This window comes from Oncorhynchus nerka, linkage group LG11, assembly GCF_034236695.1.
Source record: "Oncorhynchus nerka isolate Pitt River linkage group LG11, Oner_Uvic_2.0, whole genome shotgun sequence".
Classification (NCBI taxonomy): Eukaryota; Metazoa; Chordata; class Actinopteri; order Salmoniformes; family Salmonidae; genus Oncorhynchus; species Oncorhynchus nerka.
In genome coordinates, this window is record NC_088406.1 from 32299214 (window position 1) to 32326874 (window position 27661).

Here is a 27661-nt window from a genome sequence, read left to right on the forward strand (position 1 = left end):
GTGATGTTCTTAAACATTTTTATTACAATTTGTTGGTGAATATTGCAACAGTGATGGCATCTTTGGTACTACGGTTAGTATATACACACAAGTATTTGGACACCCCTTAAAATGAGTTGTTTTGGCTATTTCAGCCACACCGTTGCTGACAGGTGTATAAAACTGAGCACCAAGCCATGCAATCTCCGTAGACAAACATTGGCAGTAGAATGGCCTTACTGAAAAGCTCAGTGACTTTCAACATGGCTCCTTTCCGTCAAATATCTGCCCCAGTCAACGGTAAGTGCTGTTATTGTGAGGTGGAAACATCAAGGAGCAACAACGGCTCAGCCGCGAAGTGATAGGCCACACAAGCTCGCAGAATGGGATTGCAGAGTGGAGAAGCGTGCAGCGTGTAAAAGTCATCTGTCCTTGGATGCAACACTCACTACCGAGTTCCAAACTGCCCTTGGAAGCAACATCAGCAAAATAACTTTGTTGGAAGCCTCATGAAATGGGTTTCCATGGCCGAGCAGCCGCACACAAGCCTAAGATCACTATGTGCAATACCAAGCGTCGTTTGGACTCTGGATCAGTGGATATGTGTTCTCTAGATTGATGAATCACGCTTCCCCATCCGGCAGTAATACTGATGAATCTGGGATGGAGGATGCCAAGAGAACGCTACTTGCCCGAATGCATAGTGCCTACTGTAAAATTTGGTGAAAGAGGAATAATGGTCTGGGGCTGTTTTTCATGGTTCAGGCCCCTTAGTTCCAATGAAGGGAAATCTTAACGCTACAGCTTACCATGACATTCTAGATGATTCTGTGCTTCCAACTTTGTGGCAACAGTTTGGGGAAGGCCCTTTCCTGTTTCAGCAAGACAATTACCCGTGCACAAGACAAGGTCCATACAGAAATGGTTTGTCAAGATCGGTGTGGATGAACTTGACTGGCCTGCACAGAGCCCTGACTTCAACCCCATCAAACACTTTTGGGATGAATTGGAACACCGACTGCGAGCTAGGCCTAATCGCCCAACATCAGTGCCCGATCTCACTAATGCCCTTGTGGCTGAATGGAAGCAAGTCCCCACAACAACGTTCCAACATCTAGGGGAAAGCCTTCCCAGGAGAGTGAAGGCTGTTATAGCAGCAAAGGGGGACCAACTCCATATTAAGGCCCATGATTTTGGAATGAGATGGTTGACAAGCATGTGTCCACATTCTTTTGGTCATGTAGTATATGTGGATTCTCTTAGCTTCTGGATGACTTTTTGCATTCTGTATTTTAATATTTTATGTCCTCAGCCTCCACTAAAATTATTTGCCGCTTTCCTTGTATACTTTATCTGAACAAGACTGCCACCCAGTGTCCAATTTCTATAAAACAGACCTATTGTGGTTATTCTAGTTTACTGTATACCTGTATACTGCATTTGGATGAAAGGTAATTTACTCCAACAGAATGTATGCAATCACTTGGAGTCTATTTACAGTGTTGTACTTATCCATATTCACATTTGCATTTGTCCAGGTCAGCGTGTTGAAACACCTGTGCTCCATCAAGCCTCAGGCTTACACTCCTCCTTGACAAACAGACTCACTGCCATAATCTCAACAATCATCTTTACTTTGTGGGTTGGATCTTAAGGTTAAGCATTTCAATACTGCCAGGGAATATGCCACATGACACGGATAATAAATTAGCACCTTGTTCGTGTTCCTTTTACACAATTGTACATATTTCCATTGGCGCAGTGTAATACGATTACATTAGCATATGTTTAAGATTCCCGTATGAAAATACAACAACACTATTTTTATTGGACAACTTTATTTTCAATGGTGTTTGCTCTTTATACACTTGTTAACATTTCTACAGTATAGGCTGCTGTCAACATTGACTGCTGGCATTGAACAGTGACCACTAGTCATTATGGGCACTTAACCCGTTTGAGGGAAGCACACACCTCCCTGAGTCTGACCACCTACCTCCAGTGGATGTCCGAATTTCTCTACAGACAGAGGTAGTTTCCAAAACAAGGTAAAACTTTTTATTTACATTTTTTTGTTTGGCCTGTATTTGTCTCTTCAAAAAGTTACAAAGTAAGATATCAATCTATTGTTCAGATTTTAACGTCTGATGAGGAAGAACATGAAGGTGCTGTGAAGCCTTACCCACAATGACATTTGGGAAACAATAAAACTGAAGTTATTGACATAACACAGACATTTTAATCGCTGTCTATCCCCACTGTCCTGAAGGCAACACTTGTGAACGAAAATGATTACGAGCTGCCTCATATCCTAAGGTTAGTCAGAAATTATCATACAAGGAATTTAGACTTCAGAGACCTGTGTATTAATTCTTGTTCTTTATGTGGGCTACTTTTTAGGATGGTGTTTTTCAAGCCAGCATCATGTGCCGGTGCCAATTAAAATATATAAATAAAATGTTATTTTTCTTTCCGAGGCTGATCTTATTGTTTTCCTACATACAACAAATGTAAACTTATTTTAAAGAGGACTACGATACTGCAGCTTTAGGGCTTCTCTTTCTGAGAAGAAGACATGAGTCTATGCAATTTAATTATCCAATTACACTAACATAGTTATGAGACGGATTAAGCAGGCAAAAACATAACATTGCACAAAACATTTCCATTTTATAGGTTATCGACTGTTCTCTGCTACTATTGTAGGGTACTATAAAACCTTTTTTTTAAAGCCTATCTCTTTGATTTACTGACAGTTCACACCCACAATATGAAATTATGAAATGTTTTACATTCAACTATAATGTGAATAGCTAACATCAATGTCGAAATCCATGAGACAGGACAGAACCCAGGTAGCACACATATGAGGCTTCCATATTCATGTATCTTTTTATCTGACAAATGTTTAGCTGTAAGCTTTTTAGCTGTTTGCCCAATATTTATAAGTCATTTTCACTCAGAATGCTTCACAAGGTTGCTGGGTTTGTATTAAGGCAGTGGACACTACAATATGTTAACTGTTGATAATGGAGGACAAATGATTCATAATTTATATCAGAGTTGACCCTAATCTTATAGAGATTTTTATTGATTGATTTAAGTAAAGTAGGCAACCCATCTAAACTAAGGTAAATCAGCAGAATTTAATTGAGAAGGAAAAAAGAAACGTTTGAATTAGGGTTTTCAACATGGAATTCTGTGGCTGCGTTTACACAGGCAGCCCAATTCTGATAATGTTTTCAATAATTTGACTTTTGACTAATCAGATCAGCTCTGAAAAAGATCTGATGTGTTTGGTCAGAAGACCACTTAATGGAACAAAATATCAGAATTGGGCTGCCTGTGTGAACACAGCCTATTCGTCAGATGGTTTACAAAGGAATATATCCTAATCTATTTGGGGCTTCATTACACCCAGCATAGGTATGGCAAATTATATTAATGCTAATTTCAGCTGACTGTCAATTCAACATAGACTTTTGTTTCTCAATGACTGTAAATCATGATTACTACCTTATTTCACTCACTGTACGCAATTTATTTAACAAGGCGTTGATCACCCCGGTGTTCAGAAACATCTAAAGCACAGTAATTAAACTCTCCACCCACTGACTGCATCATCAGAGTATTTTGTAGTTGAGATGAAATAATGCAGAGTACACTTAGTCCATGTGACCTCAGAGACAAATCACATCAACTTAAATTAGTTAGGTTTTATCTAGCATGATTTACTGAATTAGAATGTTTGATCCAACATGATTTTCTGCTCCCAAGTGGCACAGCGCTCTAATGCACTGCATCTCAGTGCTAGAGGTGTCACTACAGACACCCTGGTTCGAATCCAGGCTGTATCACAACCGGCCGTGATTGGGAGTCCCGTAGGGTGGTGCACAATTGGCCCAGCTTCGTCCAGTTTTGGCAAGTGTAGGCTGTCATTGTAAATAAGAATTTGTTCTTATTAACTGACTTGCCTAATTAAATAAAAGTTCAATTTAAAAAAATGATTTACTGAACTAGTGTTTGATCCAGCATGATTTACCGAATTAGTGTTTGATCCAGCATGATTTACTGAATTAGTGTTTGATCCAGCACGATTTACTGAATTAGTGTTTGATCCAGCATGATTTACTGAATTAGTGTTTGATCCAGCATGATTTACCGAATTAGTGTTTGATCCAGCATGATTTACTGAATTAGTGTTTGATCCAGCATGATTTACTGAATTAGTGTTTGATCTAACATGATTTACTGAATTAATGTTTGATCCAGCATAATTTACTGAATTAGTGTTTGATCCAGCATGATTTACCGAATTAGTGTTTGATCCAGCATGACTTACTGAATTAGTGTTTGTTCCAGCATGATTTACTGAATTACTGTTTGATCTAACATGATTTACTGAATTAATGTTTGATCCAGCATAATTTACTGAATTAGTGTTTGATCCAGCATGATTTACCGAATTAGTGTTTGATCCAGCATGACTTACTGAATTAGTGTTTGTTCCAGCATGATTTACTGAATTAGTGTTTGATCCAGCATGATTTACCGAATTAGTGTTTGATCCAGCATGATTTACTGAATTAGTGTTTGATCCAGCATGATTTACTGAATTACTGTTTGCTCTAACATGATTTACTGAATTAATGTTTGATCCATCATGATTTACTGAATTAGTGTTTGATCCAGCATGATTTACCGAATTAGTGTTTGATCCAGAATGACTTACTGAATTAGTGTTTGTTCCAGCATGATTTACTGAATTACTGTTTGATCTAACATGATTTACTGAATTAATGTTTGATCCAGCATGATTTACTGAATTAGTGTTTGATCCAGCATAATTTACTGAATTAGTGTTTGATCCAGCATGATTTACTGAATTAGTGTTTGATCCAGCATGATTTACAGAATTAGTGTTTGATCCAGCATGATTTACTGAATTAGTGTTTGATCCAGCATGATTTACTGAATTACTGTTTGATCTAACATGATTTACTGAATTAATGTTTGATCCAGCATAATTTACTGAATTAGTGTTTGATCCAGCATGATTTACCGAATTAGTGTTTGATCCAGCATGACTTACTGAATTAGTGTTTGTTCCAGCATGATTTACTGAATTAGTGTTTGATCCAGCATGACTTACTGAATTAGTGTTTGTTCCAGCATGATTTACTGAATTACTGTTTGATCTAACATGATTTACTGAATTAATGTTTGATCCAGCATGATTTACTGAATTAGTGTTTGATCCAGCATAATTTACTGAATTAGTGTTTGATCCAGCATGATTTACCGAATTAGTGTTAGATCCAGCATGACTTACTGAATTAGTGTTTGTTCAAGCATGATTTACTGAATTAGTGTTTGATCCAGCACGATTTACTGAATTAGTGTTTGTTCCAGCATGATTTATTGAATTAATGTTTGATCCAGCATGATTTACCGAATTAGTGTTTGATCCAGCATGATTTACTGAATTAGTGTTTGATCCAGCATGATTTACTGAATTACTGTTTGCTCTAACATGATTTACTGAATTAATGTTTGATCCATCATGATTTACTGAATTAGTGTTTGATCCAGCATGATTTACCGAATTAGTGTTTGATCCAGAATGACTTACTGAATTAGTGTTTGTTCCAATTTGTAAGTCGCTCTGGATAAGAGCGTCTGCTAAATGACTTAAATGTAATGTAATGTTCCAGCATGATTTATTGAATTAGTGTTTGATCCAGCATGATTTACTGAATTACTGTTTGATCCAGCATGATTTACTGAATTTGTGTTTGTTCCAGCATGATTTACCGAATTAATGTTTGATCCAGCATGATTTACTGAATTAGTGTTTGATCTAACATGATTTACTGAATTAATGTTTGATCCAGCATGATTTACTGAATTAGTGTTTGATCCAGCATGATTTACTGAATTATTGTTTGATCCAGCACGATTTACTGAATTTGTGTTTGTTCCAGCATGATTTACCGAATTAATGTTTGATCCAGCATGATTTACTGAATTAGTGTTTGATCCAGCATGATTTACTGAATTACTGTTTGATCTAACATGATTTACGGAATTAATGTTTGATCCAGCATAATTTACTGAATTAGTGTTTGATCCAGCATGATTTATCGAATTAGTGTTTGATCCAGCATGACTTACTGAATTAGTGTTTGTTCCAGCATGATTTACTGAATTAGTGTTTGATCCAGCATGACTTACTGAATTAGTGTTTGTTCCAGCATGATTTACTGAATTAGTGTTTGTTCCAGCATGATTTATTGAATTATTGTTTGATCCAGCATGATTTACCGAATTAGTGTTTGATCCAGCATGATTTACTGAATTAGTGTTTCATCCAGCATGATTTACTGAATTACTGTTTGATCTAACATGATTTACCGAATTAATGTTTGATCCAGCATAATTTACTGAATTAGTGTTTGATCCAGCATGATTTACCGAATTAGTGTTTGATCCAGCATGATTTACTGAATTAGTGTTTGTTCCAGCATGATTTACTGAATTAGTGTTTGATCCAGCACGATTTACTGAATTAGTGTTTGTTCCAGCATGATTTATTGAATTAATGTTTGATCCAGCATGATTTACCGAATTAGTGTTTGATCCAGCATGATTTACTGAATTAGTGTTTGATCCAGCATGATTTACTGAATTAGTGTTTGCTCTAACATGATTTACTGAATTAATGTTTAATCCATCATGATTTACTGAATTAGTGTTTGATCCAGCATGATTTACCGAATTAGTGTTTGATCCAGAATGACTTACTGAATTAGTGTTTGTTCCAATTTGTAAGTCGCTCTGGATAAGAGCGTCTGCTAAATGACTTAAATGTAATGTAATGTTCCAGCATGATTTATTGAATTAGTGTTTGATCCAGCATGATTTACTGAATTACTGTTTGATCTAACATGATTTACTGAATTAATGTTTGATCCAGCATGATTTACTGAATTAGTGTTTGATCCAGCATGATTTACCGAATTAGTGTTTGATCCAGCATGATTTACTGAATTAGTGTTTGATCCAGCATGATTTACTGAATTTGTGTTTGTTCCAGCATGATTTACCGAATTAATGTTTGATCCAGCATGATTTACTGAATTAGTGTTTGATCTAACATGATTTACTGAATTAATGTTTGATCCAGCATGATTTACTGAATTAGTGTTTGATCCAGCATGATTTACTGAATTATTGTTTGATCCAGCACGATTTACTGAATTTGTGTTTGTTCCAGCATGATTTACCGAATTAATGTTTGATCCAGCATGATTTACTGAATTAGTGTTTGATCCAGCATGATTTACCGAATTAATGTTTGATCCAGCATGATTTACTGAATTAGTGTTTGATCCAGCATGATTTACTGAATTAGTGTTTGATCCAGCATGATTTACTGAATTAGTGTTTGATCCAGCACGATTTACTGAATTAGTGTTTGTTCCAGCATGATTTACTGAATTAATGTTTGATCCAGCATGATTTACCGAATTAGTGTTTGATCCAGCATGATTTACCGAATTAGTGTTTGATCCAGCATGATTTACTGAATTAGTGTTTGATCCAGCATGATTCACTGTTCACTGTTCATTTACAGTCAACGTTCTCCATATAGAGCCTAACCTTGACATGAACAGTTTTATCAACCTTACCTAAGGACAAAATATACTATACTGTAATGTAGCATCAGTTCAAAAGCACCTGCTTTGAAATGTTTTCCCCAAGAGCAAGGCCATGTTATGATCACATACTCAAGCCTTTGGTCATGTGTCTGTTGTTGCTTAGAGGCACTGTTTTACTATGATGAGCAATATGTGAATTATGGGAAGATGAAAACAAAGCCTCCAGGAGCTCACACCTTGAATATTCTTATCAACTCTGCAGGTGCCAGCTACCTGAGCGATGCCTCTGGAGCTCCGAGCTTAGAGACAGACGCTGCCCATCACATCCCATCACTGACTGCCTCAACAGGCCTCAGGGCCCAACTCCAAGCCCTTTCCACACCAGCCCTGGCGAGAGAGAACCTGAGTCACCATGATAGACCTGAGCCATCTGACGGAGGAGGAACAGTCGATGATCATGACTGTGCTGAAGAGAGATGAAGAGCTGAAGAAAGCAGAGGAGGAGAGGATCAAGTGAGTTTGTGATAGCCCTATTCTCACAGCTCTGAACCACGACTGTGTCATTAGTGTATTTCCTAGAGCATTTGTGAACAGCAGTTTTCAGTTCTTTCCACAGATTCTCGATTGGATTCAGGTCTGGACTTTGACTTGGCCATTCTAACACCTGGATATGTTTATTTTTGAACCATTCCATTGTAGATTTTGCTTTATGTTTTGGATCATTGTCTTGTTGGAAGACAAATCTCTGTCCCAGTCTCAGGTCTTTTGCAGACTCCATCAGGTTTTCTTCCAGAATGGTCCTGTATTTGGCTCCATCCATCTTCCCATCAATTTGAACCATCTTCCCTGTCCCTGCTGAAGAAAAGCAGGCCCAAACCATGATGCTGCCACCACCATGTTTGACAGTGGGGATGGCGTGTTCAGGGTGATGAGCTGTGTTGCTTTTACGCCAAACATAACATTTTGCATTGTTGCCAAAAAGTTCAATTTTGGTTTCATCTGACCAGAGCACCTTCTTCCACATGTTTGGTGTGTCTCCCAGGAGTTTTGTGGCAAACTTTAAACGACACTTTTTATGGATATCTTTAAGAAATGGCTTTCTTCTTGCCACTCTTCCATAAAGGCCAGATTTGTGCAATATACGACTGATTGTTGTCCTATGGACAGAGTCTCCCACCTCAGCTGTAGATCTCTGCAGTTCATCCAGAGTGATCATGGGCCTCTTGGCTGCATCTCTGATCAGTCTTCTCCTTGTATGAGCTGAAAGTTTAGAGGGACGGCCAGGTCTTGGTAGATTTGCAGTGGTCTGATACTCCTTCCATTTCAATATTATCGCTTGCACAGTGCTCCTTGGGATGTTTAAAGCTTGGGAAATCTTTTTGTATCCAAATCCGGCTTTAAACTTCTTCACAACAGTATCTCGGACCTGCCTAGTGTGTTCCTTGTTCTTCATGATGCTCTCTGCGCTTTTAACGGACCTCTGAGACTATCACAGTGCAGGTGCATTTATACGGAGACTTGATTACACACAGGTGGATTGTATTTATCATCATTAGTCATTTAGGTCAACATTGGATCATTCAGAGATCCTCACTGAACTTCTGGAGAGAGATAAATGTCGTTCCACTTCATGATTGTGTCCCACTTGTTGTTGATTCTTCACAAAAAAATACAGTTTTATATCTTTATGTTTGAAGCCTGAAATGTGGCAAAAGGTCGCAAAGTTCAAGGGGGCCAAATACTTTCGCAAGGCACTGTATGTCATCAAATACATGCTTTGTGTATTGCATGTAAATATGCTATATTGTTTTAGATAATGTCATGTATTCAATATTGTTGTATTTTTTTAGTGCCTATTCGTTCCCTTTCATTCTATGATGAGAGTGGTTTCTCTGTCAACCTCCCTCCACCTGTGTGGGAGAGGTAAAAAGGCTGGTGAAGTGATGTTCGTCTGTCTGTAATATAATAACAACTCAGCCAGATACGGACACAGCCTCCACCACAGAGAGGCCTCAATGTGAGATAAGCAATTAGATTAACCCTCCGATTAAACTTTACAGAACCACGTGGGAGAGAAAAATGCAGGCTCAATGGTCTGAAATAGATACCCACAGAGGTAGAACACAGAGATACACCTCACTGCGTTTAACCATGGAATCCTGAGGCACATCCACTACATAAACAACGTTGTGTTGATGTATACTCAGACAGTCTTAGAATTTCTTGTCATGTCATTACACATTCAGACGTGCCAACTAAGGACAACTGGGTCTTAAATTAGCTTGTCTTAAGCCTTCTTGTCAAAGCAGTTCCACAGTGAGAAAAAAGTTGAGAAACAAAGGCCTATTCATTTTGATTCTGTAATGGAGTTGGCTAGACACGTCTATTTCTAACAGTAGAAGACTGGAGACTGAGTCTGTATGGTTGACTTGTATGTGTTCAGCCATGGCCTTAGTGTAAAAGGATTAACGCCAATCGTATGTATTAATGTGCTACCCAAATCAAATTTCAAATCAAATTAATTTATATAGCCATTCGTACATCAGCTGATATCTCAAAGTGCTGTACAGAAACCCAGCCTAAAACCCCAAACAGCAAGCAATGCAGGTGTAGAAGCACTCCTCTTTCACATGACCAGGGTTGTTTACCTTCTCTTTTCCACCCTCCCCTCCCTTCTTAATCCGCCACACACTCCCTCCTCCCTTTCTGTGGACTACTTTGCCAATCACTTTGAAAAGAAGGTTGACGACATCAGCTCCTCATTCATTCAGCCTATTGAGTCCACTGGTCTCACTCCCACAGAACTACCCTCCGCCCTGACCTCTTTCTCCCCTCTCTCTCAAGATGAAATCCTGCGAGTTTTGAGGTCCGGCTGCCCTGCCACCTGCCTCCTCGACCCCATCTCTGGAGAACTTCTCACTTCCCTCATCAACTCACCCTTGACCACTGGCTGCATCCACTCTGACGTCAAAATGTCCCAAGTCGTTCCCCCTCCTCAAGAAACCAACACTCGACGACTCTGATTCAAAAACTACAACTGGTATCACTTCTTTCTTTTCTTTCCAAAACACTTGACCGTGCTGTCTCTGACCAACTCTCTCGCTATCTCTCTCAGAACGATCTTCTTTACTCAGGCTTCAAGACGGGTCACTCAACCAGACTAGTCTTCTCTGTGTCACGTAGGCTGCCCGCTCTGCGAAATCTGACTCTCTCTCCTCTGTTCTCATCCCCCTAGATCTATCCGCTGCCTTCGACAACATAAACAATCAGATCCTCCTCTCAAGGATGGGCATCTCAGGCTCTGCACACTTTTGTATTTCATCCTACCTGGAAGCCACTACTACCAGGTGACGTGGAGAGGATCTCTGTCGACACCACGTATCTCTCACTACTAGTTTCCCCCAGGGCTCAGTTCTAGGTCCTCTTCTCTGTCGACACCACGTATCTCTCACTACTAGTTTCCCCCAGGGCTCAGTTCTAGGTCCTCTTCTCTGTCTACACCACGTATCTCTCATTACTAGTTTCCCCCAGGGCTCAGTTCTAGGTCCTCTTCTCTGTCTACACCACGTATCTCTCACTACTAGTTTCCCCCAGGGCTCAGTTCTAGGTCCTCTTCTCTGTCTACACCACGTATCTCTCACTACTAGTTTCCCCCAGGGCTCAGTTCTAGGCCCTCTTCTCTATCTACACCAAGTCACTCGGCTCCATCATATCCTCACAAGGTCTCTCCTATCTTTACTATGCGGATGACACAGAATGAGGATAGCCCCATTCTGACACCCAGGTGGCTACATGCATCTCTGCGAGCCTGGCAGATATCTCAGCTTGGATGTCAGCCCACCACCTCGAGCTCTTCCTCCTCCCGCTCAAAGACCTCTCTATCACAGTTGACAGCTCCACGGTGTCCCCCTCCCAGAGTGCAAAGAACCTTGGTGTGACCCTGGACAACACCCTGTTGTTCTCTGCAAACATCAAAGCAGTGACTCACTCCTGCAGGTTTTTTTATTTCATTTAACTAGGCAAGTCAGTTAAGAACAAATTCTTATTTACAATGACGACCTAGGAGCAGTGGGTTAACTGCCTTGTTCAGGGGCAGAACGACAAATTTGTAATTTGTCAGCTCGGGGATTCAAGCTAGCAACCTTTCGGTTACTGGCCCAAACGCTCTAACCACTAGGCTACCTGCCACCCCAAAGAAGAGATACCGGTTGTAGTTTTTGACATCAGAGGAGTCGAGTTGGTAGAAGGTTCATGCTCTACAACATCCGTAGAGTACGACCTTACCTCCCACAGGAAGTGGCGCAGGTCCTAATCCTGGCACTTGTAATTTCCCGTCTGGACTACTGTAACTCGAGGTTGACTGGGCTCCCCGCTTGTGCCATCAAACCCCTGCAACTTATCCAGAATGGTCCACCCCTACAGGATGGCAGCTCTCACTCATCCCAGTCAAACTCTTCTCTGTCCTGGCACCCCAATGGTGGGACCAGCTTCCTCCTGAAGCTAGGACAGCAGAGTCCCTGCCCATGTTCCGAAAACATCTGAAACCCTACCTCTTCAAAGAGTATCTTAAATAATCTCCCAGAATAAACATCTGAAACCCTACCTCTTCAAAGAGTATCTTAAATAATCTCCCAGAATAAACATCTGAAACCCTACCTCTTCAAAAAGTATCTTAAATAATCCCCCAGAATAAACATCTTGCTTACTCACCAACAACTAATTCAAACAGAAATCATTGTTGAGCTTTTCCTCATTTAATATTGATTGAATTAAATAAGTGTTTTCTCCTCAAAAAGAATGTGAACTATTTAGCACAAGCGCTGCATTGTGTTCCATTGGGTTAGATTGTTAACTCATGTGGTGGTAAATGTACCTTTCCCGTCAACGTTTAGCCTATAGTGTGTCTCTCAACCAGAATAAATCAATGGCATTACCTAAAGGTAATTATTCAGAATCACATCCTTGACTGAACTGTGTTCCACCTCTTGTGCTTATGTAATGTGTTTAATGGGTAACTGTACCGTACCCTGTATACTGTGATGTACCTGGGTGTGTTTTTCCCATCAGGCAGCTGCAGAAAACCAGTGCCCCAGTGGACAGCAGGCTCAAGTACCTGACAGGGGAGTGGTTTTACGAGGCCAAGTCTCTGAGACACCGGGAAAAGATCCATGGCTCCGAAGTAATCCTGGCCTCCATGAAGCGAAGGAAAGCAGGTTCTTTAGGTGGGTCAAAAACACTGTTCAAACACTAATTGAGCGCTGCATACAGTAAGTCATTCTCACGCAAGATAAGTATGTGTGCAGTTCACACATACTGCAGTATAATGAAAAAGCCATACATCAGAGTAAAATATATATTTTAAATATATATATATATTTTAAATGTTTTTTATTTTTATTTTTATTTTAGCCAGGTAGGCCAGTTGATAAGTTCTCATTTACAACTGCGACCTGGCCAAGATAAAGCAAAGCCGTACAATAAAAACAATAACACAGAGTTACACATAAACAAGCGTACAGTCAATAACGCACAATAAAATAAAAATAGAAAGATCTATGTACAGTGTGTATGTAACGGATGTGAAATAGCTAGCTAGTTAGCGGTGGTGCACGCTAAATAGCGTTTCAATCGGTGACGTCACTTGCTCTGAGACCTTGAAGTAGTGTTTCCCCTTGCACTGCAAGGGCCGCGGCTTTTGTGGAGCGATGGGTAACGATGCTTCGTGGGTGACTGTTGTTGATGTGTGCAGACGGTCCCTGGTTCACACCCGGGTATAGCATCACTACTCTGGACGGCTTTGACATAGAATAGGTGGACAACTACAAATATCTGGTTAGACTGTAAACTCTCCTTCCAGAGTCACATTAAGCATCTCCAATCCAAAATTAAATCTAGAATCAGCATCCTATATCGCAACAAAGCATCCTTCACTCATGCTACCAAACATACCCTCGTAAAACTGACCATCCTACCGATCCTCGACTTCGGTGATGTCATCTATAAAATAGCCTCCAACACTCAACAAACTGGATGCAGTCTATCACAGTGCCATCCGTTTTGTCACCAAAGCCCCATACACTACCCACCATTGCAACCTGTACGCTCTCGTTGGTTGGCCCTCGCTTCACACTCGTCGCCAGACCCACTGGCCCCAGGTCATCTACAAGTCTCTGCTAGGTAAAGCCCCGCCTTATCTCAGCTCACTGGTCACCATAGCAGCACCCACTCGTAGCACGCGCTCCAGCAGGTATATCTCACTTGTCACCCCCAAAGCCAATTCCTCCTTTGGTCGTCTTTCCTTCCAGTTCTCTGCTGCCCATGACTGGAACGAATTGCAAAAATCTCTGAAGCTGGAGACTCACATCTCCCTCACTAGCTTTAAGCACCAGCTGTCAGAGCAGTTTACAGATCACTGCACCTGTACTTATCTGTAAACAGCCCATCTATCTACCTACCTCATCCCCATACTGGTATTTATTTATTTATTTTGCTCCTTTGCACCACAGTATCTCTACCTGCACATTCATCTTCTTCCGATCTACCATTCCAGTGTTTAATTACTATATTGTAATTACTTCGCCACCATAGCCTATTTATTTCCTTAACTTACCTCATTTGCACTCACTGTATATAGACTTTTTGTTTTCTTTTGTTCTACTGTATTATTGACTGTATGTTTTGTTTATTCCATGTGTAACTCTGTGTTGTTGTATGTGTCGGATTGCTTCGCTTTATCTTGGCCAGGTGGCAGTTGCAAATGAGAACTTGTTCTCAACTAGCCTACCTGGTTAAATAAAGGTGAAATAAAAATACATTAAAAAGTGCTAAACGTTGTATTAATATGTCAAGTTTATGCTATCGGGTTTGTACAGTATGTTCAGATCATCAGCAGACATGGGTTATTGAGTTTATAGAGAGTATACTGTAAGCACTTACTGTATTCCCTGTCTGTCTGTCTGTCTGTCTGTCTGTCTGTCTGTCTGTCTGTCTGTCTGTCTGTCTGTCTGTCTGTCTGTCTGTCTGTCTGTCTGTCTGTCTGTCTGTCTGTCTGTCTGTCTGTCTGTCTGTCTGTCTGTCTGTCTGTCTGTCTGTCTGTATGTCTGTCTGCCCTGCAGATGGGTTTCTTTCCGGACCCAGAGCAGTCAGCGGTAAAGTCTCAGACATCACCCCCCCTCCAAAACCTGCCAGGCTCCTGGAGTTACCAACACAGCCAACACAGCCCCAGAAGAACAGGTGATCCACTGCTCCACTGCACTCCTCCTCCCACCCCTCCATCCTCCTTCCTAACCCATCCCTCTCTCTGCTGTACCCCATTACTCTACCCAGTCTCATAACCATGCCTTGAGGATAGGTCAGTATAGCAGTTCAGCATGAGTGATCAATCATAGCGCTTGCCTGCACAGAGTGAGTCCTGTGGTGTGTGTGTGTGTGTGGTGTGTGTGTGTGTGTGTGTGCGTGTGCGCGCGCGCGCAAGGCGCGCGTGTGTGTGTGTGTGTGTGTGTGTGTGTGTGTGTGTGTGTGTGTGTGTGTGTGTGTGTGTGTGTGTGTGTGTGCAGGGATGCACGTGTGTGTGTCTTAGGTGTGACTCAATCTCAATTTGAGTCAACATAGGTGGTGCTCACGCTTACATGTAATCTATCTGCTCTATTATATTTACAGGATGTGGTCTCACGAGGCTAGGAGTCAGTCAGTATGGGAATGCTACAAAAAGTTATTCTTTTGAGAAGCAAGTAATTCAACTAGAGAGGCCTGTAATTTTATGTGTGGCTGTTAATGTACAGGTAAACGTGCCAGTATTATTCTCTGCCCAGTCACTTGTATTATAACTTACATCACTTCCTAAAGTAAATACAAAGTGAAGCTTTCTATAAGTCTTGTAGTGAAGCTTGGTGTGTTTGGCATGCTGTGCATGAGGTCATATGGGCTGTGTTGACCTCCCTGACTCCCAGCGGGCAGCAGCCAGATCTCTAGGTGAGTCGACTCTTCCACAGCCCTGCCTCCCTTTGATGTCACAATGAATCACATGTGAGCAGGCATCAGTTATGCAGGAGGCTTGTTCACTGAACAGCCGGTCACAGAGGTGCTCAGGAATTGTATGAGGAAGTGCAGATACTAAGCCCTTTCCTTACAAGGCCACAGTGTAACAGTGGTCTCCAATGTCCATCTGATTTGACATCCAGTAGAGTGTATCTGGGCTCCCGAGTGGCACAGTGCTAGAGCCGTCACTACAGACCCTGGTTTGATACCGGGCTGTATCACAACCGGCCGTAATCGGGAGTCCCATAGGGCGGCGCACAATTGGCCCAGCGCTGTCCGGGTTAGGAGAGGGTTTGGCTGGGGTAGGCCGTCATTGTAAATAAGAATTTGTTCTTAACTGACTTGCCTATTTAAATAAAAGTTAATTAAAAACGTTTGAATTTTTTTTTATCCTGGTGCTCTGAGGGCTACTCATCTATAGTATAAACCCAAATTCCTATTCTATTCTGATAGTGATCATTCTGTCTCCTTTGCAGCAAAAGCCTCAATGTATCAGATGCAGAGAAAGAGAGGCTGAATTCAGTTGTGCAGTCCCCGGGAAGGGTAGGTGAGATTTCATTTGCAGAGAATATATGTGAAGCATGAACAGAATAAACAAACAAAGTATTTTCATGCTGTTCTGATTTTTTTCTGTTTTTCCAATCATCATATCACAGTATGACTTTTAGAGTATTGTGAAATATATATTTTCTTCTCTTCTCATTCCAGCCAAGGCACAATCCTTTCAATCGAGCATCCCTTATTCTAGAGGTAGAGAAGACAGAAAAACAGTCCAATGGAAATCAAGAGACTGAGAAAGCATCTGAAGCAGGTTCGAGTGCAGTGCATATACCTTTTTACACAATCAAGCATTATGGTACATTGAAGAATAGGAGGTTGAGTCAAATTGAATAACATCATCTTTCAGGATATTGTGAGAACAATTTTTGGCTGGTTCACAATAGTGCTTTACAGATGTAGGATCTTAATTTGATCATTATTTTTTTGCTGAGAATGTTCCTGCACTGCAGATGAGCTTCGTAATTTTGCATAAATTCACAAAAAACACATGGCTATATTAACAGTATTGCAGTTTTCATTTAGCCTACTTTTGGCTAGCTAATAGCATAATCATGACCAAGCAACATTATGGACTAAATGTTCAAATCCTGTTGCTGCTGGATTATTTTTGATGTGGCAATATAGGTAAAATTAAGATCATACATCTGGAGTAAGGTGATACTGATGCTAACCAGGCCTGTGACATGGAAATAATTTATCACAGTATCACATCTCCTCATGTTCCACCATTGTGTTCTCACACACACAGAGCCCTTATCTCCCCTGATCATTCTCATGACAGCAGACTCCACCAGTCACAACTCAGCAGGCTCTGCCACCTCCGAGGGGTCCTCTCTAGGATTCAGGCCCGTGCCCAAGAAAATAACCATCCTCTCCCGGCACTCGCAGAGCTCTCTCACGGGCAGTGATGTCTCCATTCCTGGGCTGCAGGGTCATCCAGCTGGGTCAAAGGTCATCACCCCTGCCTCTCAGGGAAGTCTCCAACATGGCTCCAGCTGTGGCTCAAACCAGTCTAGCCAGGGGGCTTTGGACGTTCAGTCACAGAAAATGTATCCAACTCCCATCTCTGAGTTACAGAACAATGCAACTCCAGTATCTCCCTCCAGTCAACAACTGAACACTTTGAGTCACCACTCCCACAAGCCACTGAAGCCTTTAACCCTAGTCTCCGCCAATACTGATTTTGAGAGAGCGAAAGAGGCCCATGAAAGAGAGAGGAGAGCAGAGCCCTCAGATAACTCACTTGTCAGACACCTAGTGAGAACCCCCTCTCATCTTAGGGAAACTGAGAGTTCCAAAGTTCCATTGAGGCCCTTGAGTGAGCCAAAGCCTCTCCGACTGTTGAACCTTAGACCAGCCACACACTCTGATAATGACAGACACACAGATACATCCTACACAGGTCATCAGAAGAGTGAAGGTAGCGATGGTCTCATCCAGAGAGAGTTTGTCAGTGAGGGTCCTCCTCAGGGCAGAGAGAGGTCTGATGGTCCATTTTCAAAACCTCTGTCCATACCACTCTCTCCGGGCTCAGAACTAACAGCCCCTACTCACCACCAGCCTTCACAGCATGCAGCCTTTCAACTCATTGAGATGCAGGACAAGGAGGTGATAAGAACCCGCAATGTGGACACCGCAATCAGACAGGAGGACCCTAGTCTGCCTCCAACCACTGTGGGTAAGTCCAAAGACAGAAAGTGAAAATTCATGGAGCCCACACTACAATTTAAAACCAGTGTGAAAATGAATTCAAATTCATTAATGTTCTTGGCCCAAGGGTATTGTTATACATGAACGTGATCAATCAATGGAGGGTATTTTTAGACCACTGTTGAAATGTCTAATCTTTAGTTCTTCAGCTTATTTTTTCATGCATTATAACACTTTTATGAACTTTTTTCCCCTTCAGATCAATGGAAACATCATGATCTCCATAACTCTGGGGATAAGCCTGATAAGCATGTTCATAAAAAAACAGTAAACCCCAAACCTGCCTCTAAATCAGCCCCTCGTAGTCCCCAGCCCACAGCGGAGCAGGGCGACTCCATTTCTAAAGTCTTAGAGTGGTTCAGCCGCAGCACAGACAGCTACGACTGGCTGAAGACTGAGAGCGACCAACCAGACATGGAGGAAGACGTGATTAACTCTGTGAAAACAGATACAGATGACCGGCCTACCTTTGAGAGCAGGTCTCAGCAGACGGAGAGGAAAGCTCCTGAGGTGAAGAGAAAGCTCCTACATGTTGACCCCAGCCTGGATATGCAAAGTATTGGAGGAGGAGTGTCAGTGTGTTTAACACCAGAGGTAAAGGATGGATCTCAGTCGGAATCCTCTATGGATCAACCTACGGACCAGTCACCTTTGAATACATTAAGATCATACCAGCTCAAGTCTGAGGGGCTGAGAGCAGCATATTGGAAGGAGTTCAAGCAAGTGATGTTAGATAGAGAAGAGGATGTGATAGATAGGCAAGAGAATGTGAAGAAGGTCAGTGGCCCTCCAGCCAAGGCTGTTGGACCACAGGTCGCAACACAAGAAGTCAAACAGAAAGAGGTCCAAGATGAGAACCAACCACCCAAAATCACCCACCTGAAGTCCTTCTGGGAGAAGGGCAACACTGGGCCCAAGATACTCATCAGTAGATCAATCATTGATAAAAGACAGAAACCAATGGAGAAAGAGAAAGAGAGAGCACTAGCAGAGAAGTCTCATAGAACTGTTTCTGTCCCAGAGTCAAACGGTGTGGAGGGGTCTTTGAGGAAGAATCTCAGGGATGAAAAAGGAGATGAACAGTTAAACCTAGATACTCAACAAAGCACTGCTAGTCGAGATATGAGAAGTGTTCAGCCGAGTGTTAGCCCTTACAAACAGGAGGTATACAGACCCCAAAACAGTGTTGTTATTGCTCCCTCTATAGAGATATGTACACTGCCATCCTGGGATGATAGCTACACTCATGGGGCTCAAAGTGAGGAGGACAATTTGACTTTAACAGAAGAAGATCTCAGAAGATCCCCAATGACAGTAGACAGAAGAAGCTCACAGGCAGAAATACTCTACCTAAGTAGACTCCATCCACAGCCTGACACGCTGTCCCAGTCCAGACTCAGCCCAGAACATAAGAGATTCTCCCCATCAACACTCAGTCCTCAGCCTGAATTGCTCATCCAGCCCACAGTCAACCCTCAGCCTGTGAAGCTCTCACCTGCCATACCAAAACCCCAACCTGAAATGCCATCCAGGGCCAGGTCCAAGCCCAGTCCCAGCCCACTGCCTGAACTACTCTCCCAGCCTACAAACAGCCTAGACTCTGAGAAGTTTAGACACAAGGTTGGAAAAGAAAGTGAACAGTTTTCCCCCAAAACTCAGCAAAGCAATGTCAATGTACAGTCAAGTGTGTCCACTAAAAAACAAGACCACACCATTAAAGATAAAGGAAATAGCCCACACACCCTGAAACAGGTTCCCCCTCAACAGGACAGCAAAGCATACCGTATAAAGCAGGTCAAGTCCTTTTGGGAGCAGGAGAAAAACAGGCCTATATTTTACACGGGTAAATCAAAAGAAGCAGGCGACGCCAGCGTGACTCAAATTCCATCATCAGCCATAGAAAAGCTGAATAAAAGGTACACCAAGTCTGAGTTTGACCTGAGGTCAATCTGCAACGAATCTGACGGCGACCATGAAGGGGATTCCAACCTTTCCTCTGACAGAAAAATACAGAATTTCACAGTCTTCACGATGGATCAGAGACTGGAGAAGTCGTCCCCAAGCCTCGGTGCAAACCGCTCACAGTTTAAGAATCTCTGCAACTTCTGGGGTGAGGCCACTTCGAATAACAGAGGGCCGATCTCTTCTGACGAACTCAAAAGCCCCAAAAATAAGGAGCCAATGGATGCCCAGAACTCAATACTGGAGTTAAAGCAATGTGTTGACCCTGATTTCTACAGCAAATCTGCCCCCAGCCAGCCACAAAAGGTCAGTGCTACACTACCTTTGGATGAGAACCAGCTCAAGAAAACATCTTCACCTTCTTCACCATCTTCTCCATCTTCCCTACCATCTTTAGTCAGGGGGAACAAAGACAGAGAGCACCAGTCAAGGTCTAAATCGATTGAACTGGGTTCAGGAGCTATGATTGACACTAAAGAGCACCAGTCAAAGTCTAGATCAGTTGAGGTGGGATCAGGAGCTATGATTGACACTAAACCCAACTTCCCACCTCAAATCACCATAGAGTCAGCGCAGCAAAGAGCCCCTGGTGTCCCCCAGGTCACAAGGGGCTCAGAACGGGACTTCACCAAAGATAAAAAGGCCCCGAAGCCCCAAAGCACCTCAGGAAAGGAATCTCGGTCTCACAAAGCTAGAAAAGACAGTTTTGGAAACTCAAGTGGAAGTGGACGTGCAAGTTCACTTCAGCGCGCCACCAGTATGTACACATTAGACATGAATGAGGAACAGGCCCAAACTTCTATGTTGTACCCTGAAAAGACACTGGATATTAGTCATGTCCAGCCCAAGAGAACACAGGGTAAGCACGCTCCTCCTGGTCCAAGGAGGTCCTCAAAATCATTGGACGAGTCTGAATCTCTGACTCCTCGCACTCTGGTCTTTGTTCCTAAAGACTACCCCTATTACCTGGAGTTTTCAGAGACCAGCGTCCACACTGCTCTGGCCCCGGCAGCAGGCCCGCCTGCGGCTGAACTTGACCTGAGTGGTGGGCTTGTCAGATCCAGCACCCTAGTGGACTCAGAGGAACGCTACAGTAGGAGGAGCAGCAAGATAACCCAGCGGCCCCTGGCCCTCTGGTCAAACCAGGGCAGCACTGACACTGGACGGGAGTCATCATTAAGTGCATCTGAAATAGCATCGAGTAGCGCGTCTGAAACTTGGTCCAACTCCAGGACCAGTTCAAACCGTGAGTTTTGATGATCAATACGGTAGCGCCCTGTTGTTTTAGTACAAGTGTTATGTGACCTGTGATATATCATGAAAACATATAATAGTTATTTGTTTATCTGGGTTCCCTGTGAAGTAATCTTCTGATCAGGCAGCATCCAGGATGCAGTGTCCTATCTGTTTCATTGTAAATAGAGTGTGTGCAGGGAATCAGCTGCCTGTGTTTCATTTGTGGGTTGGACGATACTCTTTTGTAACTTTATTGACATCACATAGTGCTCTGATAGAGCCAGCAACTAAGTAGCCAAGTTTTGTTTTGTTTGAGTTAGGCATTCCTCTCCAGGATACATTCCGGAGTTTACTTTTATGAGTAATGATATAATATAGCCAGTAAAAAAACAAACATATTTCTCTCTTCCAACTTAACTCTAGAGACACTTTGGCTATCTGTAAACAACAGACTACATACACTGAGTGTACAAAACATTATGAACACTTGGTCTTTCCATGACATAGACTAACTAGGTGAATCCAGTTGAAATCTATGATCCCTTATTGATGTCACTTGTTAAATCCACTTCAATCCGTGTAGATGAAGGTGACGAGGCAGGATAAAGAAGGATGTTTAAGCCTTGAGACAATTTTGACATGAATTGTGTTTGTGTGGCATTCGGTGGGTGAATGGTACTTTTGTAGAGTCCATGCCCCAACAAATTGAGGCTGTTCGGATGGTAAAAGGGGGGAGGGGGCAGGAGGGGTTGCAACTCAATATTAGGAAGGTGCTCTTAATGTTTTATATACTCCTTGTAAATGATCAGTGTAAAGAGGCCACATGTAATGTTTTTTTAACATGTCTATGTGTGGTCTTTGTTGAAGACATGTACAGTATGAGCAACTATTTCTCTAATGTCTGATGTTTTAGGTGAAAATAATGATGAGGATCAAGACCCTATACAGAAGGCATTGAAAAGAGCTCAGGCCCGCTCACAAAATCTGGCCAAAAGTCTTGAGGATATCACAGCATCCATGCCACCACGTGAGAAATGTCCCTTGTCTCCTCAACCACTATACCAGCATTATAGTGGTGCTGTCAGGTTGGCCCAGATACCAGAATTAATGCATGTTGGGATGAAAACGTAATGTTGTCTATGTTTTACATAATTCCCAACAGGACAAGAAAGAAGACTGGCTCCCCTTGATGTCCTCAGGCGAAGCAGTGATGGTTAATAATTGTTTTGTACTTTTCTTGGAAATGGAACTAGCCTTTGGGTCGATATTGGGTTAGACAGTTTATACCAAATATAATATAGAATACAGGCTTTTTATTCTGTGTTGTAGAATGCTAGCATTGCTGGGTAATTCAATAGCTACAGTAAGTGATCTGTAATAAGGTTATGAGAGTATTATGGAACCTTTAGCCTCTCATCCTTCTCTCTGTTCTGTCCTCCCTCAGCATCCACCATCCCCTCTCCCTCCTCATCCCTCTACTCTGACCCTGAACATTTGAAGAAGATGAGCAAGTCTGTTCCCTCGTTCCTGCAGAACGAGGTAAAGCCACAACATCTTTATTCCATGCGAGCTCTTTAGGTCAAAGAACACTGTATGTCTGTATGTGCACGGGGCATTCTAGCGATGCTGTCTGTATTCTAGAGTGATTGCAGAGAAACTGACTCCGCCTCTGAAGACAGTTACCATGGAGGCAGGCAGAAGACGGGCAGATCTATGACTAACCTCAGCAGCTCCTCTGGCATGGCATCTGTGTCCTCTGTATGTTCACTTCACGCATGCTCTGCTAACACGCAACCACTGTTCACATTCAAAGCACGCACATGTTCTGCCTAACCAAACTTAGCTGGCATTTTCTATTGGCAACTATCATGATTATACAATATTAACAGTCTTATTAAATCTCTTAATTGTCCCATTAACCACACATTTGATAGTTTTTCACATCATGATATTAATGAGAACTGCCTGAAAGGCTAAGGTTTTATGTAAACTGTTTAGAAGGTTTTAACTGTGTGTGTGTGTGTGTGTGTGTGTGTGTGTGTGTGTGTGTGTGTGTGTGTGTGTGTGTGTGTGTGTGTGTGTGTGTGTGTGTGTGTGTGTGTGTGTGTTAGCTGAGTGGCAGTGTGATGACCATGTACAGTGGGGACTATGGAGGTGTGGAGGTGCAGGGGAACATCCAGTTCTCCATCAACTACGTTCAGAAGCTCAGGGAGTTCCACATCTTCGTGGCTCAATGCCGAGACCTGGCCGCCGTCGACCCTAAGAGGGGCCGCTCTGACCCGTGAGTACATTGCCAACTATTATACGAGGCCCCTTCCCCTGTTTTCAGGACCCTGTCTTTCAAAGATAATTCGTAAAAATCTAAATAATTTCACAGATCTTCATTGTAAAGGGTTTATACACTGTTTCCTATGCTTGTTCAATGAACCATAAACAATTAATGAACATGCACCTGTGGAACGGTCGTTAAGACATTAACAGCTTACAGACGGTAGGCAATTATGGTCACAGTTATGAAAACTTAGGACACTAAAGAGGCCTTTCAACTGACTCTGAAAAATACCAAAAGAAAGATGCCCAGTGTCCCTGCCCATCTGAGTGAACGTGCCTTAGGCATGCTGCAAGGAGGCATGAGGACTGCAAATGTGTCCAGGGCAATAAATTGCAATGTCCGGATTGTGAGACGCCTAAGACACAGGGAGACAAGACGGACAGCTGATCATCCTCGCAGTGGCAGACCACGTGAAACAAGACATCACCGGCAACAACGTTGCCTATGGGCACAAACCCACCGTCGCTGGACCAGACAGGACTGGCAGAAAAGTGCTCTTCACTGACGAGTCACGGTTTTGTCTCACCGAGGGTGATGGTCAGATTTGCGTTTATCGTCGAAGGAATGAGCGTTACACAGAGGCCTGTACTCTGGAGCGGTATCGATTTGGAGGTGGAGGGTCACAGCATCATCGGACTGAGCTTGTTGTCATTGCAGGCAATCTCAATGCTGTGCATTACGGGGAAGAGATCCTCCTCCCTCATGTGGTACCCTTCCTGCAGGCTCATCCTGACATTACCCTCCAGCATAACAGTGCCACCAGCCATACTGCTGATTCTGTGGTGATTTCCTGCAAGACAGGAATGTGTTCTGCCATTGCCAGCGAAGAGCCCGGATCTCAATCCCATTGAGCACGTCTGGGACCTGTTGGATTGGAGGGTGAGGACTAGGGCCATTCCCTAGTGTCTGGGTACTTGCAGGTGCCTTGGTGGAAGAGTGGGGTAACATCTCATAGCAAGAACTGGCAGATCTGGTGCAGTCCATTAGGAGGAGATGCACTGCAGTACTTAATACAGCTGGTGGCCACACCAAATACTGACTGTTACTTTTTATTTTGACCCCCCTTTGTTCAGGGACACATTATTGAATTTCTGTTAGTCACATGTCTGTGGAACTTGTTCAGTTTATGTCTCAGTTGTTGAATCTTGTTATGCTCATACAAATATTTACACATGTTAAGTTTGCTGAAAAAAAACTCAGTTGACAGTGAGAGGGCGTTTATTTTTTTGCTGAGTTTATATAGCCTTGCTTTCTTATTTATTCCTCCATGATTGATTGGACACTGCTGAAATACATGGGGCTTTGTGTGTATGAGTCTTGTGTTTCTTGTTGTAGGTATGTTAAAAGTTACCTGGTACCTGACAAAGCCAATATAGGGAAGAGGAAAACGTCTGTGAAGAAGAAGACTCTCAACCCCATTTTCAACGAGCTCCTCAGAGTACGAGAGTTTCTAAAAACTATATATAATTTAAGTTGAATAGAGAAATGTATCATTACATGTACATCAGGTCTGACATAAAGTGCTTTTAACAAAAAGTATTTCCTGTTCCTTTATCAGTATCGGCTTCGTATGGAGCACCTCCGAACTCAGACCCTCATTCTCTCTGTCTGGCACCACGACACCTTTAGCAGGAACAGTTTTCTGGGTGAGGTGGATGTGGACCTGTCCAAATGGGACTTTGACCACACCCAGATGAACTACTTAGCTCTGAAATCCAGGGTGAGACAACGTCACACCTGCTTTGTCTGTGTAATGGTCTCAGTACTGTGCCAAAACATTCATCCAAGACTGAAATCCATCTCTATGCTTTTGCTATTTATTTAAATGGCTGTGCCTGTTAGCATTGTGTGACATGACATGCTGTGCATGTTAGCATTGTTGGCCGTCATTGTAAATAATAATTTGTTCTTAACTGACTTGCCTAATTAAATAAAGGTTAAATAAAATAAAATAGAATTGTGTGACATGACATGCTATACACAGTGGGTTGTGGAGGTGTGAGTATAGTTTGGAGTGTGTCCAGTAAGGTGGTGGTGCTATTTAGTAAATTAGAGTGTTCTCACTGTTACTCTCTGTGCTGGCGGCCTGGTCTCCTCAGCCCACCTCCAGTCTGCAGCCTTCAGATTACAGAGGGGAGATGAAACTGGCCATACGCTTCCTGCCTCAAGTCTCCCACAGTAAGAGTCTGCACGCCTCACATGTCTTAACCATCACCAGTGTCTATAAGCAATTTATTAAATAGAAAAGGTATATTTTATGAAGGAAATGTGTCGCTTTCGGTAACTAGTTACCATACAGTCAAATATCAATTTTGTGCAACAGAAAGATACAGTGTACACAAGTTCACTGAATCACGCTTGATTATAACCACTAGGCCCAGGAAAGGATCCCCCCTCTAACAAAGGTGAGGTTCATATTTGGATGAAAGACTGCAAGAACCTTCCCCTCATCAGAGGGGTCACCATCAACCCATATGTCAAGTGGTACGTACAACACATGCCATAAATAATATCAACATTTGAAATGTATGAATTGCTCAATATGATCAAGGACAACTACAGCATCTGGGGAGAACAGAAAATGTGGAGGCCTATCATAAGACATATCCCCTTAGCCTCAATTTCCAGCCTTTCACATTTACTTTGCTGGTGATAGTTGTAGGTATATGTAATATTTCTGAAACAATTGCCTGACTTGTGAGACTGCCTGACTCCTCTGTAGCTTTGTGCTCCCGGACACGAGCAGAAAGAGTCGACAGAAAACTCGGGTGCTGAGGAGGACGGTGGAGCCGGTGTTTAACCACACCATGGTGTACGATGGCTTCAGACAGGAGGACCTGAAGGAGGCCTGCGTGGAGCTGACTGTGTGGGACCGTGACAAGCTGGCCAGTAACCTCCTAGGGGGTATAAGACTGGGGCCTGGCACAGGTACTAATGCACTATTCTATTCTATTATATGATTTTATATTATATTCTAGATTTCTCCACAGAAACACAGGTTCTGTACATTCATTTTATTCAATTGACTTCATTGGCTAAGCCTAGGTTCTCTCCATCTCTCCCTACAGGCAGAAGTTATGGGGCGTTGGTGAATTGGATGGACTCGAATGCTGACGAGGTAGCTCTATGGGAACGAATGATGACCTCTCCAAATGAATGGGTGGAGGATGTACTGCCACTAAGAATGCTAACCACAGCAAAGACTGTGCTGAAATGAGAACGACTGAGAGAAAGTCTTCAACCTGCCACAGTTCAAATAACGTTGTTGCGTTTTATGTTATATACTGTGCATGTGATGTGTAATCTAGAATAATCAGACATTTTATATTGAAATATATAGGAATGAAGAAGCTTTTGTAAAAATCTGCTGAACAAGTTGATCAAATGTTATATTAATGATAATCATACAACCCAAATATGATTATTATCAGTCAAAACACACTTATTTTCTGTTTAATTAATCACAACAATCACAACAAGTTTACTCAATCCATTATTTATATTTGATATGACAATTTTCCATGACATGAATGTTCATCCTAACATTAACCACAATTAAAGAATGTGCAATGATGAGTATTCAGTTTATTGGTGTCAGTTTATTGGTGTCCAGAAGAAGTGTCCAGAAGAAGTGAAGAGTTTTAGTAGATCTGTGGTCTGTGTGTGATGTTGATGAACAGTCTACTCTGTACCCATCTCTTCAAACATCACTGCCTGTATAATGGCCCTCACATGTGACTTTGTACTTGGTGTGCCAGATCACTTTGGGCAGAAAGCACTGAGCACTCTGGATAACCAGCCCCACCTGGTGGACAGACACACCAACAGCAGGAACTATTATTTTACCATACATGGTCAGGAAGTGGTGGGTTTGGGAACCTGTGACTGTTGGTAACCTTCTGGAATGGGATCTTTTTGGTAGACATAAAAAAGCTATATATATATATATATATATATATATATATATATATATAGGTAATGAAACAAAAAATATAGCTTTTTTATTATATATATATAAAATGTATGTTAATTATGATCTCATTCCCCGGTGATGACAGAAGTGGTCAGTGAGACGACTGGTTGCTCATGAACTCCATGACACTGGAGAAGCAGAGGGAGGTACAGAGCTGGGCCAGCGTGTCACTGCAGTGCAGCTGACGGTCCGTCTTCACCGTCTCAAAGG

At 42.3% G+C, this 27661-nt stretch overlaps 1 protein-coding gene across 3 annotated transcripts; it reads left to right on the forward strand.

The window, feature by feature from the left end:
* Positions 1 to 1544: 1544 nt before the first annotated feature.
* LOC115136707 (uncharacterized) lies at positions 1545 to 27057 on the forward strand. 3 transcript variants are annotated; one of them, XM_029672403.2, is made up of 20 exons: positions 1548 to 2027; positions 2249 to 2295; positions 7903 to 8153; positions 12708 to 12862; positions 14756 to 14873; positions 16154 to 16220; positions 16386 to 16488; positions 16987 to 17916; positions 18148 to 21156; positions 22060 to 22173; positions 22309 to 22359; positions 22591 to 22685; positions 22788 to 22904; positions 23258 to 23427; positions 24814 to 24916; positions 25037 to 25198; positions 25578 to 25656; positions 25854 to 25962; positions 26201 to 26406; positions 26547 to 27057. In XM_029672403.2, the coding sequence occupies exons 3-20, from the start codon at positions 8053 to 8055 to the stop codon at positions 26693 to 26695; spliced, it is 5838 nt and encodes a 1945-aa protein (XP_029528263.2). In that variant the 5' UTR covers positions 1548 to 2027; positions 2249 to 2295; positions 7903 to 8052; the 3' UTR covers positions 26696 to 27057. The 3 variants fall into 3 exon arrangements, with proteins under 3 accessions (XP_064880500.1, XP_029528263.2, XP_029528262.2); XM_029672402.2 differs by lacking the exon at positions 2249 to 2295; XM_065024428.1 differs by lacking the exons at positions 2249 to 2295; positions 22788 to 22904 and having other exon boundaries at positions 1545 to 2027.
* Positions 27058 to 27661: the final 604 nt, after the last annotated feature.

What these genes read in the sequence shown, in the direction of transcription:
- LOC115136707 (XM_029672403.2), top strand. Translation starts at nt 8,053, where the DNA reads ATGATAGACCTGAGCCATCTGACGGAGGAGGAACAGTCGATGATCATG. An exon ending in AAGGAAAGCAGGTTCTTTAG is followed by an intron (nt 12,863 to 14,755) that starts GTGGGTCAAAAA and finishes TCTGCCCTGCAG; the next exon opens with ATGGGTTTCTTTCCGGACCC. An exon ending in GCATGGCATCTGTGTCCTCT is followed by an intron (nt 22,905 to 23,257) that starts GTATGTTCACTT and finishes TGTGTGTGTTAG; the next exon opens with CTGAGTGGCAGTGTGATGAC.